The following is a 23,402-nucleotide window of genomic DNA, read 5'->3' as shown; positions in this document are numbered from 1 at the left end:
ATTGGAATACAAAAGAAATGCCTATTGGACTGGAACAGCAGATATGCAGAGCTGCATATCTGAGAGCTGCTTCCAACGGGAACATAAATCATTTCCTTTGAGAAACACACTGAATTCGCTGGAGCAGATGCACAAATGTCACACTGAGAACAACAGTTACAAATGTCGAACAAATTAGTGAGTGAGTTTGTGCTTTTTAACAAAACTAAATCAGTGTTTTGTGATTGCCTCTGTGTGTCCTGTTTCAGTCGCAGCCCCTTTTTGGCTGCCAGGAATCGGACCGCGCTTGAGGAACTAAATGCTGTCAGCCAATGAATAAATTTTTCTATCAAGCAGTCTGGTGTATGACAGGAGCGTCTCCAACACATCTATGAGCTCCCTTCACATCTCGTGGGGGCTACAGCCTTGATTGAACCACCCACATCAGTTTGAAAGGATGCTGCTCCAACAATCTACAGTCAGTCTCCCACTAAACACTCGGTGTGTTTGTGAGGCTCAACAAGACAGGTTTGATATTTTCTGGAAGGAGCAGCTATCCTTGACTTTCCTAACCCTCATCCACTCATCTTTTGCTGTCGCTGCTCAGCAGCTTTTCATCATATATAAACTCTGTGTTACCAACCTGTTAAACCTTTTAATAGTTCTGCTGTTTGTTATGGCTGCAGTTCTGCTTCTGCCATTATGGTCCATTAGCTTTCTGTAGACTGGCTTCAGCCTCTTCGGTCCTGGCCACCAACTACAATAAAATATACTGTGTTTTGGGGTTCTGTAAAGTTTCATGTGAAAAACATATAATGAAATTCTCCTCTTAGCGACAGCATGTCAAAACTTATTTACATATTTATTCTGTATTCATTACCCGTCGTTGTGGTTTTGCTGTGGTGGACTATATGGCTGGGTTGCAATCATCCAGCCAATATGTGACTGAACTGGACGGTGCTCTGTTTCAGCACTGACGAAGGATCACCATGTAATAATCATAGGCAGAGATATCTCTACATGTCTTTAGTCCCTCTGTCAGTCTGTCTGTCCACATAGATGAAGCCTTCTGTTTCTCACAGGAGGTGGCTCTTTGATGGAAAATGCTGGTTACACTATCACAAATCATTACCAATCAGGTGCAGCCGCTCAGCTTTCCAATAAAATCCATTTGGATCAGTGTGTTTTCAGGAGCTGCATGTAACTTCCTTCCCTTTATCACTTTTTCCACTATGCTGTTTATTGACCCCACTGGAGCCCTTCATTGAGAGATTCCTGTGGCTGGTGTGTGCTGATCATACTGTGGAACAGGGGCCTGCCTGGAGCTCAGTGGAGTCCTAGTTTACCCATTATTGAACCAGTTGTGATGTAGAGACAGAAGCAAAGACAGTGAGACAGACGGACAGAGACCACTGGAGTTTGTACCGTTTGATGGTTTGATGAAGCTTTGACATGCGATCCTACGAGCAGCTCAGGACTTTTCTGCTTTCTCTTATTCCAGCTGACAACTAATCCAGGTAGGCAGCAGTTTTTCTTCATGTTTAATTTCCTCTGCACCAAGATGCTGTTTCACAGTCGGATTCTTTTCAGCTCCTGAATTTCTTTCTTTGGTTTTATTAGTTCTGAGATGGTGCCATGCTGCTGAAATGACCCCACAGGCTGGGCTCGCCAACAGAACGCCTCTGTTAATGAATGTGTTTTCAGAAACAGTCAGGCGGCAGGCATGTCAAACTCAGTCCTCGAGGGCCACGATCCTGCCGGGTTTTCTGTCCTACCTGCCTACCTTTTCTGTCCTAAATGCATTCAGTGGGATAGAAAGCCCTAACAGGTTGAGGACTGAGTTTGACACATGTGAAATGGGTTAATGCCTCTTCAAACAAAACATTCTGATCTTCTTGTTCAACTCTCCAGGTGGTGCAAGCTGAGGTCTGGCTGAAGCAACAAATTAGACACAAGTTATATTCTTGATAATTACAAAAATCTTCAACAAGAAGGTTGGACAATACATAGATTAAGGTCAGATGTGTATTTATAGATTATTCTCTTTAGTGATCTCATAAAATTGAAGTTGACTTTAGTGTCCCTGATGTAATAGAGTTCAATACTAATGTGATTGAGTCATAAATATTAAGGGCCAGATGAGCGGTGGCAGAATCAAAATAAAAATTTGACTGATGAGTTATTTAAAAGTTTTATATGTAGAAATGTTCAGTTTACTGTGCTGTAGGAAGAAAAATGAAAAAATGGGCAAAAGGGACACAGATATGATTTTATGTGTTTGCTTGTGTAAAGATGGAAATGAATTGTAAATATTCAACACATTTTGAATGACATTAATATTGATAAGATCAAGTTTTTGGATGAGGAAATAAAATCCCAAAATATAGCCATGTGACCTGAAGGAAAAGCTGCACTTTTATACTTCACAGTCAGTCATTGAGGACAGAGACATGGGCCGTTTGAGACAAATGAAAACAAATGGCTGGTTTATCTTCCTGCTGCATTTTCCTTCTGCACCTTTCAGATAACTTAAGATCATCTGGTTGAGAACTCGAGGTCAGGGAACGTGTTCCTGTCTTCGGAACCTGTCACACAGCCACACCAGATGCACCATGCTAATTCTCCTCACGCTCTCAGTTGTTTTAATAGACTAAAACTGTATCCGATTACAAAAACTCCGAAGCGGCCTCATTACTGGACGATCTCTAACTTTTCAACCATGCTCCTCATGTCTTTGTCATGCATGCGCTCCTGGGCACATGAGCACATCAGCCATGTGTGTGAGTGTGTGTTTAGAGCCAGTGCATCCCCATCGATCCTTGGTGAGGGCGGCAGCCCGCAGTTCCATCTGCCCACTGGGTGTGAAGGACACTGATGTGACAGCACTAATTACAGAGGCAGGAAGCCAGAGATCCTGACTTTCACAGCCAGATTCTGCTAGGCTGAACCGCGACCCCAACAACCACTTTACACTCCCTCTGCTGCCAAGTGTCATTCCCAAATGAGGGGTTCTCCTCAGGGAATGTTGTTTCAACCCCACACCAGCTCTTAGCAGAATGAGAATGATCCCGTTCCTTTGAATGGGAAGAAGTGGAAGAAACAGCGATGAAGTTAATTTAGTAACTGCAAACATATGAAGGATCCAAAACATATCTGAATATGAACTTTAAGCACATCTAATGATGCAGCTGACCTCAGTTCAATGAGACCGATGGGTGTCTTTAGCTGTGAAAATACATTTTTGTTCATTGAAGTTAATTGCGGACCTATCAAAACATTCATACATAAGGAATTGCTTTGTTTAATAAGTTTTCTGAAGGCTTGAAGGGAAATGTGAGCTCAAATGTAAAACATCAATATTTGATCATGTGATTTACCCCATGCAATTGTTTTTGCAGTAAAACAGCAGGTCTAACAGGTTTCTCGTGTTGAGAACTATTCTTTATTAACCTGTCACGTTCACGTTGGACTAACCCTAACACAAAGCAGCCGTTTGTGTGACAGTCAATTTCTCCTCACACAAGCTGAACATGTGTCAACAGTATGTAGAACATAAAGCTTACTGGCAAACCGTCCAGCAGAGCGTGGTAGCCTTAAACATTGCTGGTGGCGCTAGGTGATATGTTATCCTCACATATTGCTTTAATTAAGCACATTTCCATCGACTGGACCTCCCTTCTAATTATTTTCCTATCGATCTGCTCTGTAGCCCAACGTGCAGGTCAGCACACAGGAGCTGCTGGTGCTGCTGCTGCACACATGACAGATGAATCCAAATCAATCCAGAAGCCTTAATAAAGTTTGACCTGAGTGATAATTGTTTGTTTTTTTCCGTAGCAGGATGGAGCATGGAGACAGAGGGATGGGTTCTCATCTTCGCTATGAGGAGGAGGAGGGTAAGCATGTGTGCAGACCTGCTTGGTGTTTGATTACTGCATCGGCAACATGTGGTGGTCCTGAACCAGGATGCTGGCACAGTCAATATAAACGTTAAAACCACCCAGAAACTCAAGTAAAAAGGCTAAAAAATACAGACAAAGTACTTTTAAAATTGTATCTTTCATTATTGAATTGTTCTACCCCAAATACCAGACTTGAGCAGAACATTGAGGGAAGGTTAGATGGTTTCTGTTCCTTAGGGGTCTCTCACAGGTTCCTGTTGTCAAACATCTAATCTTATTTTGACATTTGAGGTGCATTTAGTTGGAAACCGGATAATCAAACTCGCTTCATCCTGATTCATTTTGAAAGCAGAAATTTCAGATTTGTGTTCTGCTGTTCCTGAAGAGTCCCCTGAAAAAGGTTCCGTTCCACTGAATAAACTGAAGTATCATTTGTTCATAGTTTCTCACAATGAAGGAAGGGCTACAAGTTTAACCATTTAAATTAGGATTTAATTTGTCCAACTGTTAAATGACCAAATAACAATGAATTGAACATTTTATTTTAAACAATTATCCCTGTTAAATTGTGCCAGAATTACATAATTAAAAAACAATGGACCTCTCTTTTAGCTGTCCCAATATCATCAAGGGTTATTGTTAGACGTGGGAGTGGTTAATGCTCCATCTGTGAGTCGGCCATTAACAGCAAGTATTTACTGACACCTTTCTGTCCCCAGACCATCAGTCCATCTACATCGGTGTTCCAGTGCCTCGAGGTTACCGCCGCAAACGCAGGCGAAGGCGCTCCAGTCGCGAGACGTCAGATGTGGACAGGAGCAGACGTTACAGCCACCACAGACACCATGAGGAAGGCCACTACAGAGACATGGATGTTGAGGAAGGACTCATAGACTCAAATGAACAGAGTCTGCAGGACCTCAACCACACTGGTGAGTCTGGAGACGTAAGGTCTCCTTTTTCTCCTACTTTGAGCTTTAGGTTGCGCTCTGGACATCTTAGTGTCCAGGTGCTGATAGCTGGTGCAAAAGAAGTGAAAAGTGAAAATATTGAGACCCAGAAGTCTTTTCCTCTGCAAACTGCTTCACTAGAGCAGGGGGCCATTTTGAGGGCCATTTTAACTTAAGTTATTACTCCTTATGTCCTTAGTGAGGTAAATAAGCCTCAGACCTGTAGAGGTCCTTCTGAAGCTTCACTGAAATTCTACTTCAGCATGTTAAAAGGTCTCAAACTTTCCTCCATCAAGTATCTCCAGCTGCAGAGCGGCTTCGCTATATCCTGAATGAAGACGATGACATGCCTACACCGACACTCTTCACTGAGATGGACACTCTTCAGCGGGAGGGAGACGAGCTGGAGTGGAAGGAGTCCGCCAGGTACACAATGGTTGCTCGGATGCAAAGTAGCTCTCCTAAATCTAGGATGTATCAATGTGTCCATGTCCACAATCTTAGCTGCAGGGATAAAACTGCTCTTTAATTAATCTCATCTGTGTGCGTGTGTGCGTGTGTGTGTGTGTGTATTATTGCCTCCAGGTGGGTGAAGTTTGAAGAAAAGGTGGAGGAGGGAGGAGAGAGATGGAGCAAACCGCACGTGTCCACGCTGTCGCTGCACAGCCTCTTTGAGCTTAGGACATGCCTCCAGACAGGGACGGTTCTGCTGGACCTGGATGGTTATTCTCTGCCTCAGATAGTCGGTGAGGATGTTTGTTTGGGTTCAGGCATTATGTTAGTGTATCAAATGCCCAAATTGATTTTAGTATGTTGCCTGTTGTCAGGACAACGTCTCAGAAGTCCTCACTGGACAGAGACGTCTACCTGCTGCCTCTGAGAAAGCTGCTGCCACAGACTCATTAGGAAAGCTTTGAAAAACTGTGGTTGTGAAGCAAAGAACACACACAGCGGATTAATGAAAAAGCTCATATTTTTGAGGCAAAAGCATTCAGCTGGGTTCCACATTTGCCCTCCTGACCCTGCTGATGCCCCTATTGGCTATTGAGTGGTTCTTTATTATTTGAGTTTATATGAAAGAAAAATGAAATTCCAGCATTATTGTCACCAAAACTTCATGGTATGTCCTCCAGGATTTAGATATTTATTATGGGATATGGCGAATGCACTACTCATGATTTACTGTTTCAAAGTCCACATTTAGGCTGGGGTCTAAAATGTTGGCACCATGTGATTCAGTTCTTCATGAACTGTCCTCACTAATGTTACAGTGATGTATGCTAATTAGGACGGCTTTTATTTCCAGTATGGCTGTACTGGAGCCTGTCACATAAAAAAGGACTCCTGTTCAAGCCCCTGACCTCTCATATCTGCCACCAGCTGAGGCGGAGGCTCAGGTGATCAATAAGTCAGGAGTGTCGGGCTGGCGCTGTGGGAACATTGACACATCATTATCACAGGTGTGATAATGATATACAGTAAGCGGACGACCTGCTGGTTTAATATTACTGGGATGCTTCATGAAAGGGATCATCAGCCGTTAATATTCTCCACTCCCGTCTTTCTGATGCAAAATGTCAACGGTTTCCTGCTGGGAAACCAGTTGAGCTCCAACTGAAATAGACTTCAGTGAGGAGAACATTAAATATTTACTCTGTTTAGCTTTAGGGTCTTAAGACGACACAGTGGTGGACAACAGATGTGTGTTAATTTTCTGTCTCTGCGTTTGATTTGTTCCTGTTAAGGTTCTCTTCCATTCATTCTAAAGCCACTTTGGCAAACTTAATGGAAAAATTTAGGATTAATCAGCAACCTAGTAGATGTCATCATTGCTTCAGAATCCAACGGGACCTTGTAGCTCGCTGTAATTTTGCTGTTTTGAGAGAAGGGTTGTGAAGGGTTTCAGTGTGTCGGCCTCAGTGTGTCGGCCTCGGGGAAATCATAAGGCTCATAACATCTAAGTGTGATGATCAGTGGAAGAGCTGGGAGGGATCTACGTCATCAGCCACTCTGGAGGCAGCCTGATTTGCTTCATTGCCCCAACCTCTGAAGTTACACATCATTCATCACAACAAAACATGCAGTTTTGTCTGAGGCAGGACTCCTCTTTAGCCACATGATTCCACACCACTACACTACCCATGTTTTCTCCTGTACTTCCTGCAGATGACATAATTGAGCGACAGATAGAGGAAGGCATGATTTCCCCTGAGCTACGAGAAAAGATCAGTTTCGTCCTGTTGAGGAAACATCGGCACCAGACGAAGAAGCCCATCCACCGCTCACTCGCTGACATCGGCAAATCCAACTCCGCCAGTGAGTTTCCTGTTTGGAAATAATTAACTCGCTGCGTGAAAAGCAATTTTCTCTGTGGTGGCTGGTGCTGACTGAAATTATGTACAGCATTTGACATGCAATTACAGGAAAAGATGCATAACCTGCAGCCTCTGAGAAGTGCATAAAGCACAGATGAGACACCCAGGCAGGCCAGTAAATAAATGAAGGCTCTGCTGTTGTTGGCTGCATGTATTAAAGTTTGATGAGTTAATTAGCGCTGTAGCGGTTCTTCATCATCCTGGAAAAGGGTGCTGCTGGATTCATCACAGTAAAGTGGCCAACTCCCCTCACTGTTGCTGTCTGCTCTTTGCGTCCTCCTCCAGGTCGGAACGGAGGGACTCGTGGTGGGCAGAGTGCGGGAACAATGGCCAACATCAACCGTTCCACAGAGGATCTGAGGGGGAAACAGCCGCCCACCAACTACGGGCGCCTCCGTGAGTGTTGGGGCTTCACAGCTGAGACCATTGACCAATTCTGTTGACTTTTGGGGGGTGATTTGGTTTCTCTGAGAAAAAAAACAATACCTATCATCACTTTCTGGAGAGGAGCTGAAATGTTTAGAATATCAGTCAAAGCCAGAAGTGACCTTCTGGTCCTGGATGTCATATTAGCCTGCATTCATAAGATGTTATTACCAGGTAGTGTGTTGGTAATCAGCACCAGCACACTCACAAGATTAAACTTCTGTGGTGTTTCAGGTGATTTTGTGCTAATACATTGTGAGGGTGATGTTTGGTCACCCGCGCTGTTCGTTTACTAGACTCAGATCAACCACACAAACAACAGGAGGCCTTGCAAGGGAGAGCTGACGAGCAGTTCAAGCTTCCTCTCTCAACTCCGCCCGTCTGCTGCTCGCTCTCCTCTTTTATTTGGTGCACACAACATTTATGTCAATCTGACCTCATGATTCCTTCTCCGACTTCTCCGTGTCCTTGAACATGGTACCTCTCAGTGCTGGGTACCTAACAGCTTCAACACTTGGTTCAAACACTCATACATTCCTTTTGATTAAACATTCTAAATCTACTTACTATACTTACTATAGCATTGAAACGATACACAACAATAATTCTTCTCACAACATGTAGTATCCATCATGATTGTGATTGTTTTAACTGTTAACCAGGTCATGCTCAGAGCAGGAGTATGAACGATATCGCAGACACCCCCAGCACAGACCAGGTAACTTCTGCATTTGTACGCATGTTTCAGCCTTTTGGCAATGTTATTAAACTGAGTCTTAGAGATAACTTGAAGCAACATTTATATGTGCTGCGTTTGTTAATAACAACTGAATGGATGTTACCCCTCTCTTTTCTGTCCATTTCCCCGGTGTAGCTCTGTGTTTTTGGTAATTATTACTTCGCAGGTGTCTCATATTAAATAGATTTTTCAATGTAGCATAGCCCATCTATCAAGCGTCACCAGTGTTTTGTCACATTTGCTTGTGAGGTTTGTGGTGGATGAAGCATGCGAGCCCGTAGCTCATCGGTTTGTGAGTGCTATCATAATGAGGTTTTGTCAGCCTGGTGAAGCAAACTCGGCCGAGGCCGTTGTTACCTGGAATAGGGTTAGATGGTTCAGGGTTAAGTGTCATTCAGAGCTCGTGTTTACTCATAGCTGAATGAGAATGTGTGTGCAGTGTGGCCCGCAAACCTTAAGTTTATATGCAGGGTCTGATTTACCGTCCAGCTCAGAGTCCACTCATGATGGATGTTCAGATTGGGTTTACAGGCTGACAGTAGGTCACGCGTGAAAATGGATGAGTGGTGTTACTGTATGTTGCACATTGTCTGAGTCAATAATGAGTCAACAAGAGGAAAAAATGGATCCCGCTGTCCTGTCCGCGTGTTTGGCCCTCACATGTAGCCACGGGTCGGGGGGGGGGGGGGGGGGGGGTAGGGTGGGGAGTGTCACTGAGAAACCCTCCATCACTGAGGGTTGTGTTATTATGATGCTGTCTAATTGCCTGCAACACCTTTTTATTTAAATGGGATTAGGTCAGTTCCCTCTGCTGGCTTCAGTTGTATTACCTCTTTAATGATTGTTGGACTGTTGGTGGAAGTAGAACAGTGGTTTGTAGTCTTGTAGGTACCATCAACATCATGTATCGGTGGTTTTCACATCGACAGGTTTGGAAAAATTGTTGGAGTTTTAATGATGCCTGCAGGGAAGAACTGCTCATCGCAGCCAGCAACTTAATAAAAGGTTAAAACATTGGGATGTATTAAAACCTCAAATTACGTTAAATTACGTTAAATTATTATTATTAAATTACAAAACTAATTAAAGTTCTTCTGAAGTACGAGAGGGGAGACATAGAGGAGCTCCCACTGGAAAATAGGATGCTTTAAAATAGTTATCTGTCAAGTTTTTCCCCACATTTGCAACCATGAAAGTGTGAAGATGAGTCTAGCCCTAGAATTAGGGCTGCTGTCTGTGGACAGATGATGGAACCATTAAACTCCTGAATGAAACTGGCTGTTTCATCCTCCAGGCAGTAGAGGAGAAGGCTGTTCTCCACACACCCTCCCAAAACTAGCATCATTCAAAATCAATGTTGCACAAGCATTAATAATTTCTATTAGCTGGATCAGGCATGAGCACACACAAAACGTCCTATGTCCAAACAAGCGCAATAAAGAAATAAGTTGGCTGCAGCTTGTATTATAGCAAACTACAATAACATTACCGTACCCAGATATCATCAAGTGGATGATTACAGCAGTGGCAGAAGGAGGATGTGAATCCAGCCACAGATGAAATGTTCAAATTTGCTCTTCTTTGGTCATCAGCTGAAAAATAAATTTATGAAGAAGATCCCCAGAGATGCGGAGGCGTCCAACGTCTTGGTTGGAGAAGTGGATTTCCTCAACAAACCCTTTGTGGCTTTTGTCCGTCTGGCTCAAGCTACAACACTGGGAGGTCTGACTGAAGTTCCTGTTCCCACCAGGTGAAGACCTGCACACACACACACACACACCACACACACACACCACACACACACACCACACACACACACACACCACACACACACACACACACACACACACACCACTCTGCCCTCCCTACACATGCTGCATGTCACGTTTCTCTTATCACTGCCCAGATTCCTGTTTATTCTATTGGGACCTCAAGGAAAGGCCAAATCCTATAATGAGATCGGACGAGCTATTGCAACTTTAATGGTGGATGACGTGAGTACAAGCTGGCGTCATCTCAGTTAGCTTTGGAAACACTTTCATTTCCTGTGAAGCTGTGAGCCTCAACTGGCTCCTAAATGTACACGACCTGTGCTGGGACTTGTTTTTCGACAAGTGTGGTGTTGACAGCCTGTGTCGCAGTAGTGGCCCACCTGGAAGTGGCACACTGTAAACCGACAAAAGACAGTTGTATCACATTGAACATGGCTATCTCCTGTGTGCTTATGGGTAATTAGGTGTCAGGTTGGTGGCTGCTTATGTTGACCTTGGCTGTAATGTGACAATTATGTCAGTGGTGAATCTTCTCTTCTATGCACCAACATTCAACCTGAGGTGACACAAAGACAGTTGTGCCTGACGAGAGATGCTTGCTAACTCGTCTGTAATAACCTCTTTATTACAGCACCTGCTGCCTTTGCTGTGGCCACAGCTGCAGATTTGCAGCATTTCAAAGCTGCTGATATTTAAATTGAAAATAACAAATAATTTAGTTGGTTTATATTTATGTGTAAACACTTCCTCTGGAATGTCTCATTAATGATCTGCACAATAAACACGGGGGCTGAGCTATACTCAGTTAATGGGATTCAAACGCCTACAACTGAAAAGTTTATTCTGAAATTTACTTTGCATTGTTACTTTACTCAGTAAACGTGACACTGTGCAACATGCATTGATGTTTCCAAAAGCCTCGTTCACCTCTCTGTGAGACCACTGTTGATCTGTCTGATGTTTCCTGGAACATCCCTTAAATACGGTAAATCTCCCACAGCTCTTCAGCGATGTGGCCTACAAGGCCAGGGATCGCGAAGACCTCATTGCAGGCATAGATGAGTTTTTGGATGAAGTGATTGTCCTCCCTCCTGGAGAATGGGATCCTAAAATCCGCATTGAGCCACCAAAGAAAGTCCTGTCTGCTGACAAGAGGTAGGAGTTTAACCATCAGTGTGTTGATGGCAGCCTGAGCAGGATCCTAACAGGAACTGTGCTTCTTTACCCCAGGAAGTCTGTGTTTTCCTTAAATGAGCTGGGGCAGGTGAATGGAACAGCAGGAGGAGGAGGAGGAGGCCTGGCTAATGATGAAGAGATGCCAGAACAACACGAGCTTGGAGAGGAGCTGGCCTTTACTGGACGGTGGGTCTCTCAGGACTCAAGGACCATGTGAACATCTTCTCTACAGAGCACCCGACTGCCATTAACATTTCAGCCATGCACAGCAGAACTGTGAAAGGTTCCACCAACTTTGAAAAATCTGTACATTCCTCCACTGTGTTTAGATAAAAAGCATATGGATACAGTCCATATAAACAATAAGGTCTAATCTGAAGAAGAAGAAGCTCAAATATGATTTTGACTGACCTCAATAACATGTTGACTCTTTAGCTGCTGTCAGTCAACAAGCTTTTAATCATTTAAGGATTCGACTTTCCCTTCAAATCCAATCAGTAAATGTACTTCCAACCTTCTTTTTTGTTTCTGTTATTTCTCATCGGTAGTTTTGTTTTACAGTGAAGAGTTTCTCAATGTGTTTGCTCACCAATTTATATGAGATTATTATCCAGGATCAGAAGTAGTTAAACATGGTTTCAGACTGACTTGGTATTCATGGCTGCTCCCAGCAGACCTGCATCATCAGTCTGTTCATCTTTCCATCTCCAAAAAAGCCCAATTAAATATATCAGCCAGCACAGATGGAACCGTAACCTCCATCTTGGCTCCCTGTTTGTGTTTGCAAAGGTAATAAATCCAGCTCGCCTAACTGGGGTCTCTAGTTGGCTGCTGGAACAAACATTTTTGTGCTGCGCAGTAATGATTTTGTTGTTGACGATGGAGTGCCACACTTTACGTTAACCTGTAATCTTGTTGTGTCTGATTGTATATCATCAGTCTGGACATGAATATGAACCCATAGCATGCTAGTTCCCTTTTCCCACAACAATACCAGTATTAAAATGGTCATTTTAGTGTGTTTCTCCCCAGGAAGTGCATTAACCTGAATAACCCATCTGTCTGTGCACATCAGCTTCTGTGGTGGTCTGTATCTGGACATGAAGCGGAAATTGCCGTGGCTGCCCAGTGATATTTATGAGGGTTTCCACATCCAGTCGATCTCTGCTGTGCTCTTCATCTACCTGGGCTGCATCACCAATGCCATCACCTTTGGAGGCCTGCTGGGTGATGCAACAGACAACTACCAGGTAAGGACAGCTCATCTTATACTGGACCAACTGGGACAAAAGAAACAATGCTTCCAATTCTGATGTCACATGCACAGAAAACAGCTGGCATTTTTAGTGACATTAGTGTTTGTCCTGATTTAAATACTGCCTACATCAGCAGTGTTACGCAGAGGATCATAGATAACAAGCTAAATGTTGCTCATGTGGGAAACAGAGAAGTCGTCAGGTTTTTCAGAGGCTGCTGTCGTAAATAAACTCCACATGGCTGCAGCAGCAGGTTGGTTAATTTGTGGGTTTGCGTTCAATACCCTGTTAGTGCTGCAACACACACACATACACACACACACACGCACGCACGGACGCAGGCACGCACGCACGCACACACGCACACACGCACGCACGCACGCACACACACACACACATACACACACACACACACACACACACAGGAATCATTTTAGGAAAGTGCTTTGACTGGAATTCACTTACCAGCCTGTCACGTTGAAATACATCATTCTGACCTTTCAATGTTTAATTCCTTAATACAGCTGAGAGGATTCACTCCAAGAACATGCACACATACACGCACACACGCGCAAACACACACACACACGCAAACACACACACACACACACACGCAGATTGAGTCTCTGTCTCCTCGTGAGCTGCAGTTCACGTTGATCCAGTTTGAATTTGGTGCTGACTCACACAAGAATGTTGCTTCTTTAGAATTAAATGATGTAAATGATGTGTTTTTTTGGTGGAATTTACATTTTGCTGGAGCCTAGAGGGTGCTACAGGAGGCATCATTGAAGCAAATTCATTGAGTCTGAAATGTGGTAATTTGTCCATTGTTTTGTCCATTCATTGTCCAACTTTATTACCCATAGAACTTCAAGGACACACATAGCTCATTTTAATTTTAGAGTGAATCCTCTAAATGTATTTAATGAGCATTGCTGCAGTTTACTACCACCAGCTGTTGTCCATAACCCGGCCACTGTGTCGTTGACAGGGGGTGATGGAAAGCTTTCTGGGAACAGCTCTGGCTGGCTCAGTCTTCTGCCTCTTCAGTGGTCAGCCCCTCATCATCCTCAGCTCCACTGGGCCAATACTCATCTTTGAGAAGCTTCTGTATGAATTCAGCAAGTGAGCAACTTTCTGAGCAGAGTGAAGCCTGAAAATTGTTCATTGGCTGCTCCTGAGTGTCTTTTAAATGAGATATGTTCAGTGTCAGTGACAATACAGTTAAATCCTGCTTGACCAGTGATTAGGGATATGCTAATGCAAGTTGGTGTAAATAGCTTTAATATCTACATGAAATACTTTGACTCTTTACGTAATACTTGTGTGACCGCCGTAATGTCACCGTTCTACAGGAACAACGGTATCGATTACATGGAGCTGCGTCTGTGGATCGGCATCCACTCCTGCCTACAGTGCCTCATCCTAGTGGCAACGGACGCCAGCTACATCATCAAGTACATGACACGCTTCACAGAAGAGGGCTTCTCCAGCCTCATCTCCTTCATCTTCATCTCAGATGCCATCAAGAAGATGGTTGGCTCCTTCAAATACTACCCCATCAACACCGACTTCAAACCTGACTACATCACCACCTACAAGTGCGAGTGCCTGGCCCCAGACCCGAGTGAGTCCATGTCTCAGGGAGGTGCAGGTGGATTATCTTCAAGGGTTTCAGTGCCAGGTTACACACAATGTTTTACTGACTTATAATAATTGGTTCTCTGTTAAAAGTAGCATCACTGACCTCGTTAACTTGGTGCTTCATTTCTTATTTTAGAGTGAATCTTATAGAATTCTACCAAATAAATGCTTAGACAGCAGATGTTGTAAACATTGATTTCTGTAACTGATCTGTCTCTTGTTTGTTTTTGCCATGCACAATCTATCTGCCTGTCATCTCTTCCACGTGAGTCCCCATGATCAGCCTCACTAACCTCCACCTGCTGCTCTGTATTTATCTGTTTTCTTCATTTTTCTCTATATCCTCTCTCTTTCTCTTGTCATTCAACAGTGGCTGCAATTATCGTTGATGGTTTAGTTCCTGTGCCGGATAATAGTTCTGGTGTCTCTGGGGTTAGTGCTGATTTTCTTCTTTCCATCTGGTTTTGCTGTCTGGTCTTGATGCTAACATGAAAAAGCATAAATAGCATGAAGACACAATCTTTGTGAGCAGGTAGTGTCCCTCTCCTGCTCATCCTCTCTTTTATGTCCTTCATCCTCTCTCTCCCTCACCTGGTTTCCTGCCACCCATCAATTGACCCCCCATCTGAACCTTCAACCAGTTAAATATAACAGCTCTGGACTGGAGCCAGCTGGGCAAGAAGGAGTGTCTGAAGTATGGGGGCTCGCTGGTAGGAAAGTCCTGCAAGTACGTCCCGGACCTGGCCCTCATGTCCTTCATCCTCTTCTTTGGCACCTACTCCATGACAGTGACGCTCAAGAAGTTTAAATTCAGCCGCTACTTCCCTACCAAGGTGACCGCTGTTACAGGGATGAAAGTAGGACCCAGTAAAAATAAAAGTAGTCCTGTGGTCACTCTTAAAGAGCGAAGTGGCAACTTTGTCCATAGGACGGGCACTTTAGAAACAACTTTATCATGATGTTATTCTCTGGGTGATTACAGGCCGTTCGTGGCCCTGAAAGATCAGTAGAAGTGTTTTACCTTGTTCTTTGTGTCATGGAAAGTGCATGGGAGAAGATGCTTATCTTCTGGAAGCATCCTCTAGAGGGCTGTGGATCATCTGAAAAGATCTACTAGATTACATCTGTGTTTAGTCTGACCAAGGGGCCTCCAGGATGGCCCGTCCTCCAGTGGTGCTCCACAAATAGCTTAATGAGACTCCCTCAACAATGTATTTAACTAGTATCAGGAAAGAGAAAACATCAGCCTGGACCATTGGAAGTAGTAACAGCTGCACAAAGTAAGCTAAAACATTGTTAAAGACAAGATGAATCCAAGAACAGCAGTGAGATTTCGATTAAAGTGATCTTTATCAGTAGCCTGAGCCCATCACCTGTCCTTCAGATGCTGTTGATGAGGATCATTTGCACAAAAATTATGAAAATCACTCATCTGGAGCTTCTGGAGGTTTCTTTTTCTGACCATAACATTTTTATGTTTTTCTCTCCAGCTGAGGAAACTTATCAGCGACTTCTCCATCTTTATGTCCATCATGACATTTGTGGGACTCGATATGCTGATGGGACTGAAAACTCCCAAACTGATCGTGCCCACAGAGTTTAAGGTAGTGTGAAAGTCTTGGCCAGTGAAATGACCTGGTCCTTGACAGATGAGGCTGGGACCAGCTGTAGCAGCTGTAGATCTTTAGTGTCTCATGGTGTCCTGCTGCTGTCCACATGTTGACATCTCCTTACAGCCGACCAGGCCCGATCGTGGATGGCTGGTGATGCCGTTCGGTAAGAACCCCTGGTGGATTTATTTGGCCAGCTTCGTCCCTGCCCTTCTGGTCACCATCCTCATCTTCATGGACCAGCAGATCAGCGCTGTTATTGTTAACCGCAAGGAGAACAAACTGAAGGTAGTGCTTCCTTTTATCTTGTTATTTAGGATTACAGATGTTTATTAAATGAAATCTGAGACTTTTTGGGACCTCGTCCATTTATCAATTAAATGTTAGTTGCTAATTTATATGGCTGCCGTTAATAAATGTGTGAAAATTGGTGTTTTTGGTAGAAAGGCTGTGGTTATCACCTGGATCTGTTCTGGGTGGGGGTCCTGATGGCTGCCTGCTCATTCATGGGCCTGCCCTGGTATGTTGCCGCCACAGTCATTTCCATCGCCCACATAGACTCCTTGAAGATGGAGAGCGAGTCGAGCGCTCCGGGGGAGCAGCCTCAGTTCCTTGGGGTCAGGTTGGTGCAGCACACTTTAAAAATGATGAAACATTTTTAGGCAGAGTCTGACAAAGGTAATGTGTCTCCTGGTGTTTTTGATCACTGTCCCACATGCAGAGAACAGAGGATCACCGGCATCCTGGTGTTTGCTCTTACTGGAGTCTCTATCTTCCTCGCACCAATACTCAAGGTTTACTGTGGATTAATAGTCTGTTGTGTAGTTTATGTTTATGTTCTAAAATCTAACATGCCAATAAAGGTTTGAGGTGCTGCTGATATTTTGTGTAATTTCTTTGCAGTTCATCCCGATGCCTGTGCTCTACGGGGTTTTCCTCTACATGGGAGTAGCTTCCCTCAGTGGAATCCAAGTATGCCACTAATGCTCTTTATCAGATCAATAAGAATATTTTAAAGCAGCTGGAGACAAAAACATGACATTTATTTACATACCATATTTTCTACATCATCGGTAACTAAACTTTTGCTCTTTGGTGAATTTGTCTTCAGTTCTGGGACAGAATCAAATTGTACTTGATGCCATCCAAGCACCAGCCCGACTTCTCCTACCTCCGCCATGTTCCCCTGAGGAAGGTGCATCTCTTCACACTAGTGCAGATCACATGTCTGGCTGTTCTATGGATCCTAAAGTCCACTTTCCTGGCCATCATCTTCCCTGTTATGGTAGGAACTTAGTCCTTTTGAAATGTTCTTGACATGACCCAGTTTAATCTGAGCCCTTTAAACAACAAATGAAAGTGTCCATCAAGAAAGCTGGAAGAACCATCCAAGCTGCTGAACACCGTGGCCTCACTTACACCGTGTTGGTTGAGGACGTAACACCCCCACGTCTTCCTGTTGGGCTTTTCATAAATACCACAGTTGCTAGTCTGTGCATGGGAACATGTACTTTAATCCTTGTGTAAATCTATTGTGAGGAAGCGCTTTGTGTCATCTACGAGATGATCCAAGTCACTCTTGTCGGATTTTTCAGATTCTGGGTCTAATGGTGGTCAGGAAGATGCTGGATATGATCTTCTCCCAGCATGACTTGGCCTGGCTGGACGACCTGCTGCCAGAGAAAGAGAAGAAGAAGAAAGACGATGACAAGAAGAAGAAAAAGGTGAAGGAGAAGGAGAAGAAGAGGTCCAAAGGGGATGATAGTGAAGAGGAGGTGAGGGACGGTCCTTTGTTGCCCCCTGCTGGAGGACTGGAGACATAACATTGGTTAGTCACGCTGTGTGTTTGCTTGCAGGACAAAGCTCACATCTACTCCAACCACTCGCCCAGCTCAGAGTCCGACCTGGACCGCAGGTACTGTGTCCTCCGACTGCACATTCCCTACAAAGACCTCATCTACCCTGACCATGTACAGCCTCAGTGGGGGGCGTACTGCCAGGCCGCCGCCACACGCAGCGCACTTTAACACACACATCCTCCGTGACTCAGGGCCGACAGACATCTTTCGCGGCTGTTTATTTTAAATATACCCAGATTAAAGAGACACTTCCCCCGAGTAACATTAAAAACCTTGTTTTTTTCTCTCTCAGCCAGTAAATATGTTTTAAACGAGGGCAGTAATCATGCGTTAGCCTAATGATGTAAATGTTTAAATTAATTTTCGGACAGGTAAAGACAGAAGAAAGTAATTTTCTTCTGTAGCATTTAATCTGGTGAAGAGACTGGAACAAGAAGTTATGGCATAGACGGGTTGTAATTAGAACTCAAGACTGTTTGTGCTAGGATTATGGTCTAGCTCATTCAAATACTCTAATATTCTGAGAAACCACATTTACACTATCTGAGGAACCAATGTGATCGTGGATAAAAGGAAAGTATAAACGTTTGTTGGACCAGATAAAGCAAGAGTGGCTAGAGGTTAAACTGGGTCTTTAAATGCTTTTCTCTCTTAATTTGTTTATAGAAATATATAGAAACTCAGTGTATTTACTGTCATTGTCAAATCTCCTCTCCATGCACTTTAAGGCAATGCAGATGTCATTTTATCCACCGTGTAGTCCCGCTGCTCTTCCTGCAACTCTCTCTCTCTCTCTCTCTCACACACACACACACACACACACACACACATTGCAAACGGCATCATCTGCTGTTAACCTGGCAACACTTGGTCAGGGTTCACTGTTAGAAAATCATAGATATTACTTCAGTGTAGGATTCTTTGAAAGCCATTTTGTGTTCAGCGCACCATCCTGCAACAGTCACTGTCATTTTGGTTGTTTCTGTTTCCTCTGTGTGGTAAATTTTTAACAAACTTGCTCTCATCTGCATGTAAAACCTAACTTTACCCTGACTTTGCCTTCCTCAATTACTACTCAAAACATTTATGACTGGGATCAAAATCATGTCTGCATTGCTTTGAAGGGGGCTGGGGTTTGGAGTCAATTCGAGTCGAGGAAAACACAGAGCGACACTCTTTTAAAAGAGGAAACACACAGAAAGAGTGAAGTATTGAGGAAGCTAACAGAGTTTCATCTTGCAGCGCCGCTGGTGATGATGCCTCAACAGCTTGATGTTTCTTAGCTAGTTTTGTCTCATTGCATTAGTTAGAATGATTATCTAAAAAAAACAATTTTAATTAAATTAAATAGTAAATATATTGTAAATATTAGAGAGCTAATAGAAATTCTGAAGGGAAAATTTGAGAGTCACAAAGCCTCTGTTATTCCATATTGTTGGTGTAAATCCTCCCTCAGTCATTCCAGTTGGCCGTTCTTCCACTACTTGCACAGACAACACAACAGCAGCTCATTTTTCTCATGATTTGTGTTTGTCCTGGGGCCCCATGCTCCTACCCCCCACCCCTTCCAACCCTCAGCATCACCCTCCACCTGAAGATCTCATGCCCGTCATCTCCGGCTGTGCCCCTGGGCCGAGGAATGCCCTGTCCCGTGCCCCAGGTCAAAATAGAGATGGAGTCGGACTACGACTCGGACTTCGATCAGCCGCATCCGCGGGACATGAGCAGTGAAACCACGCTGTAGTTTTCATTTTGATATTGAGCGGACGTGCACAGCCGCTGTGTTTGTGACACAGCCAGAGCTGATCCACCAGCAGTACAAGGTGATGAACACCGTAACAGGCAGCCTCAGAGAGGACAGAACCTCTCGGTGCTGCTTTAGCAGCATTCCTGTCTATTATTTTGGGATTTTATGGAATATTCTTTACAAATAATGTAAATAGCCACAAAAGAGGAGAATGTTTTATCTCTATGTACTGTATAGGAGAATATATTTAATGTAAAAATATACTGTATAATTCCAGGCTATGAGCTGAAGCAACCTAAATATACTTTGATCATCATTTAAAAAGCTGTTAACTGTGAGACATTTGATGTATGTTAGGTTCTGGATGTTTGTGTCACGTTCCCATTTCCCTTCATGTCAACTGGAAGAAAGAGAAACAACCAAAAGGACAAAATGTTGCAGAAAAGATGTCACAGTGAGGATTAGTTTTCAATCTTAGACAGTGAATAAGAGCAAACTGTAATTATTTATACCCAAGACATTACAAATTATGGAAATTAAATATTAAATGTATGTCATTAAACCAGCATTATTCCAAGCCGTGTCACCTGTCTTGTGTTCAGAATCTGAAGTGCAACAGGCAGAAATCTGGGTCTGCCAAAGCTTTTTGAGCTAATGGATCAGCTTTAACAAAACAATCTTTATAACTGACATCACCATGGCCATAATTAATGAGTTATTATTCCAATTTGGAATATAGTGCAACTTTAACCCTCCAGCAACCAACCAGCAGCATCGTGTCACCTGCTGATAAACTCTGGCTGGTCAGGTGAGCACACAGGACGCGTCACTGGTGGCATCACAGGTCTTTGTGAACCCATCTGCAAAGCCCTCTCCTTCCATCAGCACTGGCTTTTTGTTGCACATGGGACACAGTTTGTTCCGCACTTGAGAGGCTCTCATCCAGATGATGAGGTTCCAGCGCTGCCCGGAGGAGATGGGAAGGGCTCCATGCATGTGTTGGCCCCGATGAAGGAGGCCCTCAGTCACCCTATGTTCAACCTCTGAGCACTCAGCCTCACTTAAAGGTACCTGCAGGCAAAAAACACACAAAATGATCTTCAACAACCCTAATCCAGCAAATTTAGTTGAATGAATAAGACAGCTAATTGATATAAAGTGTCTATATTATTGCTGGGAAACTATGGAGGAACATTTATGTTTATCATCATAAATAAAGAGGATTTGATCAGCAAAGAAGTTTATATACAGCAGGGGACGAAGAATGGATCCTTGAGGAACATCACAATTTAGCTGGAACAAAGGGAATATAAAGAATTGTTCTGATACAGGAAATCAATTAACCTCTTTTATAGCTCCAAAATAAAGGTTTCCATCTGTGAAATTCTTCCCAATGGAGACATTGAGAGTGACCTCAGCATTGTCATAGTGGTAGCTCAAGTCCAGATCTTCATTCATGTCATATTTGACAACAAAGGCCTTGTGGCTATCAAGACTGCCACCGCCACAGTCTGGGTAAAGCACTGAGGTCACGGGGTGCAGATAATGTTCACGAAGAGGTGTGATGAAGTCCTCGTCAAAGCCCAGTTCATTCAGGAGGACCTGGAATGAAATCAAGATGAATTAAGGAACATGAAGATATAAACCAGGTTAGATTATTATTCAAAGCTATGTTTTGTGCTCACTGTCTACATGATTCTTATTATAAAGCTCTGGTTTGAAGTATTTCATCCAGCAGGAGGGGATGCCGTACCCCATAATGATTCATGGTGTTGGGTCTTCCTTTAGGGGCAGAGGACTGCTCAAAGTGCTCCAGCTCCTCCAGCAGCTCGTCGCAGAAGCTCTTCTCAAACACCGGGAAGCGATAGACTCTTACTGCTCCAAAGGGAGGAATTATTTCAAAATATAGCTGCAACTGATGTACTGTTAGAACTACATGTGCCAAATAGTTCACTGTATAATAAACAGTAACACCAGCAGATGTGGATTCTGTCTCTCAACGTTAACATCAAAATTCTTCTAACCTGCTGCTTCTTCCAGTAAGGCCAAGAGACCCTCTTTAGTGGTGTCCTTCCTTTGACAGTACTGGACAATCTGCTTGAATTTGGGAGCGAGGAATGACTCCTGAGGACACATAAAGAGTGAACGATGCATTACTGCCGCCTAAACCCTGGTCTTTGCCCAAAATACCTTCAGGTTGTAGACATGAGGATGGAGAGGCTGGTACACCTCTTTAATCGCTGCAGCTCTCTCAGCAGACATCCCACTGAGACGCAGCCGCCTGCTCACCTCCTGGGAAATCTACAGTAGAGTCAAAGTCAAAAAAGGTGAATTAGTTCATTCGTTTTTAGTGCCATTCCATTAGGCCATGGCATTCGTCCATCTTGCCACCACTTGTCAATAGGAATATGTTATCTTAAAAGAATGTGCCTTTAATGCCAGGTAATCACTTTAATAAAGTTAAAAATCAACCAAAAATGAAGAGGCTCGCCAAAATTATCGTTTGTATTTACATTCATTACTTACCTTGTTGAGCACATCTTCAAACTGATGTTCTGTCACACAGCCGAGCTTCCTCAACAGCTGCAGGGGGAATAATAGAACTATTTAAAGCAAACGTCTCAAAACCAAGTCTTTGAGGAATTGTCTACCTCTCACACTTACTTCTTGATAGTCCAGCCTGAACTGCTGCTCCGTCACAAAACGGACATGAAGGTTGTAGTCCTCCAGATAAATATTATCGGTATTGAAACAGCTGCACAGATAAAACTGCGTTATTTCAACTTTTTCGTCTGACATCGGTATGATTTTTGTAAACACTTGGGAAAGTATAACACAATATCGCGAGACTGCCCTGAAGACCAAAACGTCTCCTGCTCACACGACCTTGATTCCGGAAACAAAAGAAGCACTTCCTTCTGGACTTCAAAATAAATGTATTGCCGACATACCTAATCAAAAACGGTATAACAAACAAAAACATTGGCACAAATAGATGTATAAAACATTGCTTGTTTTATTTAGAGAACCACCATGTTGCACTAAGTGCAACCCTGACATTAGTATAAAGTAGGATTGATGAAAACCTACCTTTTCAGCCAAATTAATTATACGTTATGTTAAATATCTCTTAATTTTGAGTACAATTGTCAGAATTTTTTTTCTAAAGTTATGTTTTTTTCCCCTGTTTTTGCTGTTTCCGAGAGCAGGAGGAGCTCGTTCTCGTTTATAAAGATTTGACTTTTGGTTCTCTTATTAATTAAATAATTCAGTCAATCGTCTATTATCTTAATATCCGGTAAACTAAAGCGTAACTTCTATTTTGGACAGGGCGGCGCAGCCATAGAGGAGTTAGGGGCTTTTTAGAATAGTAGAACTTTTACAAAATACTTTATTTACAATTTCGGGGGGGACACAAACACGCTGTTTAAAACACAATAATAAATAAAAGCAGCAATACAGTTACTCCTGAAGGAAATGTGCAATTGGTCTTCAGGGACAGTGCAAAGTACATTCTTGTGACACCATGTGTCACAGAATTGACCCAGGTCCTTTATCATTTTATGAAAACTAAGCCTCAGCCTGCACCGGATGTTGCAGCGCCACACTGACGCTACTTCACAATCTCCTTTTTTTCTAGAAATGTAAATTGCCATCTTGTCTTCACCACAAATTCAGGAGCTGCCACTTGTTTCAAACAGTTTTGTTATACCCTGCTCCATAAATAAAGTTTATAATAGAAACTGTTTCATTAAAACCATTAAAAACACCTTTTAAAATATTAAAAAGCACAGTGAGTCTCTCACACTCACTGTACATGTGAAACACTGTCTCTCGAAGGCAGCAGAACGGGCACTGGTCTGACACAGCCGGATTCATCCTAAAGATAAAAGCGTTCAAGGCAACGGCTAATGCAAGATCCTCCACTAAAGGTCCCTGGCCCTTCTCCTCGGGGGTGGCTTGTACA

The 23,402-nt window shown here is 43.3% G+C and overlaps 2 protein-coding genes across 6 annotated transcripts; one reads left to right on the top strand and one right to left on the bottom strand.

Moving 5' to 3' along the window:
- The first annotated feature begins 1,378 nt into the window (after positions 1-1,378).
- Positions 1,379-20,012, top strand: slc4a5a (solute carrier family 4 member 5a). Its single transcript, XM_057033735.1, has 26 exons — positions 1,379-1,496; positions 3,817-3,875; positions 4,601-4,813; positions 5,128-5,257; positions 5,417-5,577; positions 6,998-7,147; positions 7,492-7,602; positions 8,295-8,350; positions 9,964-10,121; positions 10,278-10,365; positions 11,144-11,298; positions 11,374-11,505; positions 12,395-12,569; positions 13,567-13,700; positions 13,931-14,202; positions 14,617-14,651; positions 14,861-15,052; positions 15,710-15,823; positions 15,956-16,117; positions 16,273-16,451; positions 16,551-16,623; positions 16,733-16,801; positions 16,941-17,114; positions 17,425-17,604; positions 17,686-17,744; positions 19,267-20,012. Exons 2-26 carry the CDS (start codon positions 3,821-3,823, stop codon positions 19,430-19,432), a joined length of 3,393 nt encoding a protein of 1,130 aa, XP_056889715.1. The 5' UTR covers positions 1,379-1,496; positions 3,817-3,820; the 3' UTR covers positions 19,433-20,012.
- ogfod2 (2-oxoglutarate and iron-dependent oxygenase domain containing 2) lies at positions 15,551-22,383 on the bottom strand. Of its 5 annotated transcripts, XR_008950693.1 has the most exons (9): positions 22,100-22,383; positions 21,962-22,018; positions 21,626-21,736; positions 21,460-21,559; positions 21,189-21,313; positions 20,780-21,037; positions 20,219-20,506; positions 16,291-16,465; positions 15,551-16,082 (listed from the first exon to the last, which is right to left on the bottom strand). XR_008950693.1 is itself a non-coding variant. In XM_057033750.1 (8 exons), the coding sequence occupies exons 1-7, from the start codon at positions 22,232-22,234 to the stop codon at positions 20,240-20,242; spliced, it is 1,053 nt and encodes a 350-aa protein (XP_056889730.1). In that variant the 5' UTR covers positions 22,235-22,383; the 3' UTR covers positions 16,852-17,502; positions 20,219-20,239. The 5 variants fall into 5 exon arrangements, 3 of the variants coding, with proteins under 3 accessions (XP_056889730.1, XP_056889731.1, XP_056889732.1); XR_008950692.1 differs by lacking the exons at positions 15,551-16,082; positions 16,291-16,465 and adding an exon at positions 16,852-17,502 and having other exon boundaries at positions 18,382-20,506; positions 22,100-22,381; XM_057033750.1 differs by lacking the exons at positions 15,551-16,082; positions 16,291-16,465 and adding an exon at positions 16,852-17,502.
- Between the last annotated feature and the right edge of the window lie 1,019 nt (positions 22,384-23,402).

Source organism: Takifugu flavidus, chromosome 5 (genome assembly GCF_003711565.1).
Source record: "Takifugu flavidus isolate HTHZ2018 chromosome 5, ASM371156v2, whole genome shotgun sequence".
Classification (NCBI taxonomy): domain Eukaryota; kingdom Metazoa; phylum Chordata; class Actinopteri; order Tetraodontiformes; family Tetraodontidae; genus Takifugu; species Takifugu flavidus.
The sequence above is the reverse complement of the archived record's forward strand: the minus strand, read 5'-3'. Positions and strand labels throughout refer to the sequence as shown.

Bases quoted from the DNA above. Each gene is read 5' to 3' on its own strand.
- slc4a5a (XM_057033735.1), top strand. From the start codon at position 3,821: ATGGAGCATGGAGACAGAGGGATGGGTTCTCATCTTCGCTATGAGGAG. The intron at 5,578-6,997 runs GTGAGGATGTTT...TACTTCCTGCAG, and splicing joins TTCTCTGCCTCAGATAGTCG to ATGACATAATTGAGCGACAG. The intron at 12,570-13,566 runs GTAAGGACAGCT...TGTCGTTGACAG, and splicing joins ATGCAACAGACAACTACCAG to GGGGTGATGGAAAGCTTTCT.
- ogfod2 (XM_057033750.1), bottom strand. From the start codon at position 22,234: ATGTCAGACGAAAAAGTTGAAATAACGCAGTTTTATCTGTGCAGCTGT. The intron at 22,019-22,099 runs GTAAGTGTGAGA...TTCCCCCTGCAG, and splicing joins TCAGGCTGGACTATCAAGAA to CTGTTGAGGAAGCTCGGCTG. The intron at 21,737-21,961 runs GTAAGTAATGAA...ACTCTACTGTAG, and splicing joins TTGAAGATGTGCTCAACAAG to ATTTCCCAGGAGGTGAGCAG.